Genomic DNA, 10,546 nt, shown 5'->3' with positions numbered 1-10,546 from the left:
GAGAGATAGAAACAGATAGACAAGAGAGAGATAGGAGAGGAGAAGAGAAAAGAGGAGAGAAGAGACAGACAGGACAGGGGCATAGAGAGAGAGAAGAAAGATAGAGAGGAGAGTCAGAGAGATGAAGAGGAGAGACAGTAGATGGAACAAGAAGAGATTAGAGGAGAGAGGGAGAGAGAGAGAGAGAGAGAGAGAGAGAGAGAGAGAGAGAGAGGTGATTCCAATGAGAAAGTTTCCCTACCAATGCAGCCTGATACCTGCTCTGAAAACTGTAGGCTAAGAGTGACCTAGGGCACTGAGAGGGTATCTGACTTGCACAGGGTAACACAGTCAGTATACTATGTCAGAGGTAGGTCTGGACCCAAGTCTTCCTGTGAGGTCATCTCTCTATTAGATAGAGATTCTAATCTAGTTCTCCTTTGGTGTTTTGTGGGCCCCATGGGACCTGTAGGCTGTGAGTCTGACAACCTCTGACCTACAGGGAGGCAAGTGAGCATAGATGTATAGCTGGAAGGAAGCTCCCAAATGGATAGGTCAGAGGGAATTAGGCAAGGCCGAAAAATAAAGAATTGAACTTTACCTGCATTAATTCATTTGATCTTCATAATAACCTTGTGAGGTAGGTCCTGGAATGTGGTCACAAAACCTCACAGCAACTTTAGTTCTGAAGGAACTTTAGTGTCTCTGATCTGCATTAGAATCTCAATACTACTACTTACTACTTGTGTGACTTTGGAAAAGTTGGAGTTTGCTTAACTTCTTTACCCTCAATTGCCTTACCTGTAAAATGAAAAAAAAAATAATTAAACTGCATTAGATTCTGTAAAATTCTTTCCACATCGAAATCCTTTGATTTACAAAATAGAAAGGTCAGAGACTTTGGGCATATGGGTACTGCTTCTACCATCAAGTCCTCCTCTCCCAAAGTTGGATCAAAGTTCTTTCTAGCTCTATGTCCATGATTTTATGACTTCATGCCTAAACCAAGAAGGTCTAGAAACTCCCTGATGGCATGTCAACAGTGCTAGGTACTGGTCTGGCAGACAAAGGTTCCAGCTATGACTCTACCAACCATCAGCTATGGGACACTAGGTAATTCATTTAACCTCTGAGCATCAGTTTCTTAATCAGAAAAAAAAGAAATGATAATACTGATTCTTGCCAAGTAGAAGTAATTTGTTTTTAAGTATGTGTTGGGTTAGACAGACACTTAAAGTATTTATGGCTACCTAACCCCTAAGATTTTCAGGCAAGGTCATATTCACAACTTCATTTTGTCTTGATATAGAGATTTAAATTTAAAGAGAGATAAGACTTAGTGCAAATTTCTACTTGCCCCCAGACAAAAATTTCAGAAAGAGCTTTGTTAATGGCCAAGTTATATAGCCTTCTGATAGAAAAGGTATACTCCTTTTTTCCTTATATCAAGGAAGGGGATGTAGAAAGAAAAGATATAATGCTGTTCCTTCTTTTGAAAGGATGAAGAGTAGAATTGGTCTTTGTGGTAATTCAACTGTTGAAAAAATAAAATTATACTGCTGTAAAAAAAAAAAAAGAAAAGAAAAAGTATTTACTCTTCCATGATAAAAACAAGTAAACTTTGTGATACTTGTTCTTTCAATACAAATGCTCAAACAAAAAAAGCACCAGGATAAACTCTGAGGTACAAAGATTTATCTGTGAAAAGGTAAGAACGATTTAAAAGTAATCTGAAAGTTGAGCCCATAACCTGCACTGCTTTCCCATTGACATCAGCTCCAATTGATCCCGCAGTGGCGACTGTATTTGGCACTGTTACGGTATTCATTTCACTCAGGTACACATCTGACATTGGTATCTTCAGTTCATGACTGGCCACCTGTATGGCAAATGAACAGATTACTTCCAACCCACTTGGTAGCTGTGATTTTTAACATCCTCAAGGTCTGGTTTTTTAAAGACATTTTTTCTTTTTTTTTAATTGCTAGGTAGAGGAACTCCTATTCCATATTTTTATAGGCATATCAAAGAATATTCCATTTTAATTTTAGTTTTTTACTTTATTTTTATATTACATTCATTTCCTCCATATACTTTACCAGCAAAAATATCCCTAGGTTTTAAAACCCTTAATTTGCATAAAGCATTAAATTTTGCCGAAGGTATATGAGCTTAGATACTGGGATTCTGAATTTAAACAAATGAAGAACAGATTTGTTTTTTCCTCACCTGTATCATTTTGGTGTTAAGACCTTGTGCCAATTCAGTTCCCCCGTGTGTAATTAATACAGACCCATCTGTATAAATGTGAACCAAGGCAGCAGCCTGGGGAAAAAAAGCAGAAACTGATTTTTCTTACTACCTTGAAATCAATCTTTATAAACCATGTCAATGTGGAGCAAAGTAACTTATCAAATCACACTTAGCATAGTTTAATTCTAGAAGTGATAGAAGTAAACTTTTCCTCAATAGACAGAAAGGATATTCACATCATTCAGGCTAGCAGAGACACCTTTTACTGAAGAATTCAGAAATAAAAGAAGTTGAAATGTACAGCTAATTATTGGAATTCAGCCATGGCCTCACCATCATTTTCAGCATCTTATTCCAACACTTACTAAATGTTTGCTGGGTAACCAACACAAAGCTGGATTTTCCTTTAATCAAAAAGCAGTTAGGATTGATCCCACCTTATTTTGTAACTTTTTAATGCACTTATCAGATAAAATCAATATTATAGTTGTCTGTGGAGTCATCTCATCACCTAACCAACTCTAAGCTTATTGGAGGGCTAGAACCATGTCTTATCTAAACTCTGTATCTCCCTCCAATAAATGTTTGTCTTATATTGAGCTAAACTGTATCTTAACAAGAGTTGCTCTTTTTGTTTCTCCCATCTGTCTGCCATACTGACATCATTACCTTCCGCTCAGAAGTGGGAGAGTGGTAGGAGAGATGGGCAAGAACTATCCTTTTCTGTGGTCCATCTGGAAGAACAGGAAGTAAATCTACTCCCTCCACCACCATACACTCACAGACCTCAAACCTAAAAGGATGAGCCCATTCAGTGTAACAAATTGTGAGAAACTCTTTGCTTGGATTTAGACCCTTTACCCTGATCTATTTGGGATTTGGTTTTATTGGCTCTTACTTGGCCTTGAAATCTTAATTCTTCCTATTGCCTCAGTTTCCACTAGTTGCTGAATTTTGATATACAGGCATATCTTCTACCTCTGGCTCTTTTCCTGAAGTACTTTATTACTTCTAAAGTACCCCATTTACCTCTGGCCCTTTACAAACATCCTGGGGTGGGCCACCTTCCCCTGCCTCCTCCAGTTTTTATGAGTTTCTGAGCTCCAATAGGTGAGACTCTTGGGCATAACACTACTTCTGGTCTAGAGCACGCCGAGAGGAAATGGCACATTATCCTCCAAAGAAATAAATGATTAAGCCCGAATTCTGGCTGACTCTTAGAATCTTAGAGTTTGTTGTTCTTTACTGACTTCAGCACTCCCTTAGCCATGCTTATGACAGCTATTAGCAATGACAGTCCCCCAGCCCAATCCTTCTTTTCTAGGCAGATCTGTCTCTTTATTGTTGCCCACATGTCATTCTCATTCTGGCATCATTACTTGGCTCATGTTGTCCCTCTGCCTCAAATGCCCTTTCTACTCCCGCCTTCTTCTTATTCTAACCCTACACATTCTTCAGGGCACAGTTTACATTCTTCTTCTTCCATGAAGACATTCCTGACCACATCAGCTCTCACTGATCCCTTCTCAGGACTCCCATCTGTAACACTCAGGTGACTATTCCTTCACACAGGATTTTACACTGTTATTTAAACATTCCATGCGAGTTGGTTTTGTATCCTCAGTTTGCATCTCACACTTTTTTTTTCTACTTCTCACACTGCTACACATAGTGCTAGTCCATAAGAGTTTATCAATAAACAGATGTTGAATTGAATTAAATAAAATTGAATTTTACCATTTGTTGATTCAAAATATATTTTTCTTAAAGAGACTGTGAACTGAGTCCCTTCCACACATGGCAGAAAATTCCTGAATTCCAAAGTAGGCAGGCAGACAGACTAGTGTCTCTCATCATAAGGACCTCCCCCCCAAATTGATGCCCTACCTAGTCAGAGTGTTAAATTAAGGCAAATTCTCTCCTGTTAGCTTTTATTTATCTTTCTGCTTAAGAAGGAAAGTAAATGATTTACCTGCTAAATAAGTACTGGGGATAGATACAAAGATTTAAAAATGAAACCATTTCTACTCTAGCTTATATAAGCAAATACAGAATGTATACAAAATAAATGCAAAGTATTTAAATATAAGATAGTTGAGGGAACATTAGCAAATAAGGGGATCAGAAAAGGTTTCATGTAGAAGGTTTCTTGACAGATGACAACTTCATGGATAAATTTGATTAACATGTTTAAAATTAAAACAAATTTTTTTTAATTTGTTACTAACTCTCAGTCTCCTCTTGGCTAGACAATCCCAGCTTCTATTTTTTCCTCTCCAAATCTTTTCTAATTTCTCTATGTCCCTTTTGACATATAAAGTCTCAAATTATAGGTTTCATGTAGAGAGTTTTCTCATTTGTTTGACAGATGACAAATGACAGATGATAAATTCATAGATAAATTTGATTAACATGTTTAAAATTAAAACAAATATTTTTAAATTATTTTTTAAAAAAATTACCTGATGATAATATGTCTTTGGATATCCTACAGAGAATTTCATGGGAATAATGGCAATCCCTCTCTTCTTCCAGTAATTCTGCTGATTGAATGATTCTATGGCCTTTTTTCTGCTATAGTATAAAGATTTTTCCATACATTCATCCCAACATCTTATCAGGTTCTTTGGATCAAATTGCTGTTTGTGGATTGTTCTATCAATGGTTTTGTACATGTTTAGTTCCCTAACCTGGTGGAGGAATATATAGATATTATAATAAAGATCTGTAGAAATCAGGTTTGTATTGGAGAGATATAGAAAGTGTGCTCAACTTAGAAAGATAAAAATGTCATTCAAGAAATTATGCCAAAAAAAATAATTTGTTACATAGGATGGCTGGGGTCAGGAGGGAAAGAGGGAAAAAATAAAAGAAGACAGTGAGATGATCTAAAAACAAAAGCTTTCAATAAAAATGTATTTTAAAAAGAAAAGATGTTATGCAACTATGTCCAAAAAAAAACTTATCTCCATGTGATTTTTGCTTTTTTTTTAGTTACCTTCTCTGGTGGTAAATTACATTTAGCTGCCACAGCTGTTATCCAGTACTCTGTCACAAAGGTTCCCTGTGGAAAACCAAAGCCTCTGAAGGCTGTATTGGATGGCAAGTTGGTTTTGCAAGCCCAGCCTTGGATTTGGAGGTTAGGAATTTTATAAGCATTTTCCAGTTTGAGTACAGCATATTCTATTACCTGAAATTTTTCCCAAGATGAACACTGGTTTAGAATCATAAAATTATAAATGTTAGGTAGCATTTCAAAGTATCAGCAACCCAATCTTTCTCCTCAAAGGCAAAATAACACCTAATCTACCAGAGGCATGGACATCATCCTTTACATAAAAATCCTGACTTCAAAAATTTGTTACTAACTCTCAGTCTTCTCTTGACTAGACAATCCCAACTTCTTTTTGTTTTCCTCTCCAGATCTTTTCTGATTTCTCTATGTCCTTTTTGACATATAAAGTCTCAAATTATACCCAGTCCAATCTTTTGATTAGGACCCAACAATTATGTCCCTATTCCTGTATTTAGTAGTTACAATAATATTTAGTTGCCATTCTGTGAAATGGACTCTGTCCATGATAGTTCTTATTGAAAATAGATTGATCTCTATATTTCTGTCACTGAGGGATGACAGCTACATCCCTGAAAGTTTTGATATTCTATTGTTGCTTACTGATTATCTTAATAGTTTCCTACTTACCCCAAAATAGTTTATGGTATTCATTTCTTATTTTTAAACAGAATCCATTTTTTGAGAAAAAAGTATTTTGATACCATTGGAAACATTCATAGTGTAATACAAAATAAGATTGAATTGTGGAAATGTACCACCTTAGTCCATCCACTCAACTAAAAAACAAATGTCAAAGGGCTACATCTGTGGGATTCCAACATCGCTGGTGGACACTCAACAAGCAACTGATAAATGAACAGATACATAAACCACTTGGGAAAAGTCAATGATTACCACTGAGCTGATAAGAGACCCTTGCTCTCCTCACCAGGAGAAACAACTAAGGCCTTTAACAATAGAATGGAGAAACATTAACATTGGAAACTTGATTGGAATAACTGAAGCAAAATAGAAAATAATAATTGTCCTAACATTTCTTGTAATGACTTATAGTTCATAAAGTACATTCCACACAACAACCCTGTGAGATAGGTAATGAAAATATTATTTTTTCAGAAGATAAAACTCAGTCCTAAAGAAAGTCAAATAGTAAATAAGTGAACAAGCTAGAACTTGGTCTTTGGACTGCAGGTCTAGAGCTCTTTCTAAATGTGCCATTCATGTTGGAGGCATCTCCAGTTGTCCCAATCTGTATCTTGCCACTGGACCCAAATGACTCTGGAGGAGAAACTGAGACTGGTGACTTTGCACAGCCCTGCCTCACTTAAACCCAATTCACTTGCAAGTCATGACATCTCCTTCCTGATGTCATTGGTCCTCTTTGAGAATGAAGGAGAAACAACCAACTGTGAGTAATAATAGCTGCCCCACTCTGGACCCAACTGGCCCATTCCAGTTGGACAACGCAGCTCCTTTCTTCCTTCCTTCCTTCCTTCCTCCCTCCTTCCCTTTCTCCCTCCCTTCTCTCACTCCTCTCCTTCCTCTCTCTCAGTCCATATAAGGAGTCATACCCTTACCTTTGGGTGCTCTGTCCAAAGGAATAGACATTTCAATTGCTGAAACCTAGCAAGACTTCTTGGGGTTTATGGGCTAGATTTCTCTTTTATGGACCATGTCTTAAATCCAAATCATTCTGACTTTCATTGATTAGCCAACAATAGGTCCCAAGCCAAGCCTCACTTGCTCATTGTTTGGGTTCTGATAGCTCAGAGTGAGTGTAAATAGCCATTGTTTCTGTTTTGGCCAAAAACCCCGAGGATCTTCCCCTCCAAGATTGATTTTTTTGACTAGGTAAAAGAAGCCATTCTTTACCTCATTCTTTGCCAAGCCTTAATCACTGAATGGATGTTGCCTCAGACAAACTGAGACCTGAGAAAGACCGTAGCTTAAAAAAGTCATGGCTTCCCACTACATCCAGGGCTATCTCCAGTCACGCTGATCTGTATCTTGCCACAGGACACATATGGCTCCAGAGGAGAAAGTGAAGCTAGTCCCTTTGCACAGCCCTGCCTCACCTAAATCCAATTCACTTGTAAGTCATGACATTTCCTTCCTGATATCATGGTCCTCTTCAAGAACAAAGGACAAACAACAACAACCATTCATGCATAATAACAAAGAATCATCACATCCTTTTTGGAAATAACATTTCTATTTGAAAATGAATCATGAACCCGAAGATACTAAGTGATTTCTGTAGTTTTATCAAATTTCCTCCCTAATACTATCACTTCAAAAAATGAAAGGTTCAAAGGGGTGGAGGAGAGAAGGAACTAAAGGTAATTTTGGAGTGTAGGGCATTGCCTGAGTGGAGTGTCACACATGGTTATTGGAGAGCCAGGATCTGGGTTCAAAACCTGATTTAGCCATTTACTATCACTGTGACCCTGGACAAGTCAGTTCTCTGCTCTACAACTTGGGGTTTTCACTTGTAAAATGAAGGCATTGGACTAGAGGGTTTCTAAGGTCCCTTCAGAAAGATTTAACATTTTTTTAAAGGGAAGTACTGGAAAGGAACAAAGTAGGAGCCCTTCATTCCTTGTGGGTAGTAGAGGAGAATATGCCAAAAGGGGATAGAGTCAGTAAATTGAAAGACAGGTTTACCCAGATAGAGTTCTGACCCTTCCCCTCTTCCTAGAAGCCAAAAGTACTAGCTTCCCAAAACTTATTAATCCACAATTTTTTTCCTGCCCAGAGTAGTAAAGTGTTGACAGGAATGAGCCAAATGCAAAAAAGTTGTCTTTATGGTAAGACTAGGGGTACACTCAATAAGAGGCCAGAACCAGACATGTGCAGCAAAAGGAAAGTGTGGGACAGGGAAATGGGGAAGAGGGACATTTATTTGTTCACAATAGTAGCTGAGCTGGAACTGACGAATGAACAGGAATCAGAAGAAATAGTGAAATGAGGGAATGTTTAATTTGTACACCATATGATTCTTCTCTTGGTAACTAAAGTTCTATTATTATTCTACATTTCATCTACTGGTGACCCACTAAAAGAGACCCTCCAACACACTATGCTAACAAAGATCATTTTAAATTGATTGCTTTCAATAATAAATGGCATTGTACATTTATACAAGTAGCTTACCATTTCTGATTCATCTGGTGTACATCCTCCATTAATATAATATTCAATATCTGCTGCCTTGATTTTGCCATCATTCATAAAACCTATCTAGAATTGGTAAAAAACACATAAATGTGTGAGAACAGTTGGGGGAAAATGCATTATAGTGAATAAAAAGATAGTAAAATTGCATGCAAAATTGCATAATTATTCATTTTGTCTTTAGCATCCTCCCAGGGACCATTCTTTCCTTCTTGGCAATCCATAAAAGAATGTATTGGTGTAGCATATTGCAGAAATTTGAAATCACAAATCCACCAATCTCCCATACTTTCTCCATCACTTTCTCAGCATTATTTTCTGGTCCCACTCACTTTATATTTCCCAAGTAGTGGGTGGCGTCCTCCAGTAATTAGCATATCATCTCCACGCTCCAAAATAAAACGAATTGGGCGACCAGTCCTATAAGAAACAAATCAAACCCTTTAGGAACATCCCAAGTGAGTGATAATGGACAATTGAATCAGTTACTCAGTCAATAAACATTTATTAAGCACCTATACCAAATTAAGGATACAAAGACAAAAGGTAAATTCTGTCCTAAAGCAGCTCATAACCTAATAAGGGAGAAAACATGCAAACAACTATGTATAAGCAAGCTATATACAGAATAAATGGGAAATAATCAACAAAGAGAAGACCTAGACTTAAAAGGGATTGGGAAAGAATTGCTGGAGAAGGTAAAGTTTTAGCTGGGACTTGAAGGAAACCAGAGAATGCAGGAGGCAGAGATCAGTAAAAATGCCTAGAATCAGGTGACAAAGGGTCTTATGTGAGGAACAGCAAGGATGCCAGTGTCACTGGATCAAAGACTATGTGAGGCCATATAAGGTGTATAAAGACTGGAGAGGTTGAAAGGAAAGAAGACTAGGCTATGAAGAACTTTAAGCACCAAACAGAGGATTTTATATTTGATCTTGGATTGAGGATCAAAATGAGGATTGAGGAGATTTCAGGAAGCCTTGTTCATTCCTTAATGACAAAAACAGCCCAAAGTCTAATGAAATAATCGGTCAAGTTAGTCTCAAAAAGGATTATGAAGTAATTTGTCTTATTTAAGCTTGAAAATAAAGAAAGGTAAATTAAAAAAGTTTTCCTTGTGTGTAGGAACCTCTGTAGGATTTATAACAGGTTATTTTATAACAGACAGATAGGTGGTACAGTGGATAGAGTGCCACACCTGGAACCAGGAAGTCCTGAGTTCAAATCCAGCCTTAGACATTTACTAGCTGCGTGACCATGGACAAATCACTTAATCCTGTTTGCCTCCATTTCCTCATCTGTTGGAGAAGGAAATGGAAAACTACTCCAGTATCTTTGTCAAGAAAACCCCAAAAAGGATTACAAAGAGTCAGTCACGACTGAAAAATGTCAACAACTATATAACTAATTTATAACTGTTAGCAGACTTTGATTAGTGTTCTGGTTGATTAATTTAGGAATTTTAACCACCACCCCCCCCCGAAGATTAGGGTTGAAATAGTCGAGTGCATTGGAGGAGTATAATAATGAATTCTGTTTAGGAGACGTTGAGTTTGAGATGTCTACGGGATAACTAGATGCCAATGTCCCAGGCAGTCAGTGATGTTTGACCAGAACTCAGAAGGGAAACGACAGTCTGATGGGTTTTTTTTTCTGCCAATGAAAATTATCTCTGGACTGGAATGAACAAGACAAAAAAAAATAGCTATTACAAGGTTGATATTCAAGATAAATAAAAGGATAAGTAATAGGATATCTCATTTCCTTAGATGAGTTCAATTGTCCTGGACCAAATGAACTACATTCTAGGGTACTGCAAGAACTGTCAGAGGTGATTATTGAGCCATTGTCAGTGATCTCAAGTGATTATGAAGAGATAGTGCAGGATTAAGAAGGGTAAATGTTGTCGTGGTTTTCAAAAAAAAAAAAAGGAAGAAGATAAAGCCTACAAACTATGATAAGCCATTGAACTTCACTTTGATTTCTGGCAAAATTCTAAAATGTTTTACTAAAAGATAGTCAGTAAACATCTCAAAAAGAAATAAAAAGTCACAAAGGTCCAGC

General features: G+C 37.2%; 1 protein-coding gene across 1 annotated transcript; it reads right to left on the bottom strand.

The window, feature by feature from the left end:
* Positions 1-1,729: 1,729 nt before the first annotated feature.
* On the bottom strand, positions 1,730-8,902 carry LOC114034613 (aldehyde oxidase 3-like; the record flags this gene model as incomplete). Its single annotated transcript, XM_027850370.1, has 6 exons — positions 1,730-1,858; positions 2,209-2,304; positions 4,695-4,922; positions 5,231-5,422; positions 8,462-8,548; positions 8,815-8,902. Coding segments are annotated over 6 exons (820 nt in total), but the record flags the coding sequence as incomplete, so codon positions are not given.
* Positions 8,903-10,546: the final 1,644 nt, after the last annotated feature.

Source organism: Vombatus ursinus, unplaced genomic scaffold (assembly GCF_900497805.2).
Source record: "Vombatus ursinus unplaced genomic scaffold, bare-nosed wombat genome assembly UNPS02000307.1, whole genome shotgun sequence".
Taxonomy (NCBI): domain Eukaryota; kingdom Metazoa; phylum Chordata; class Mammalia; order Diprotodontia; family Vombatidae; genus Vombatus; species Vombatus ursinus.
This window is presented reverse-complemented; position numbering and strand designations above follow the sequence as displayed.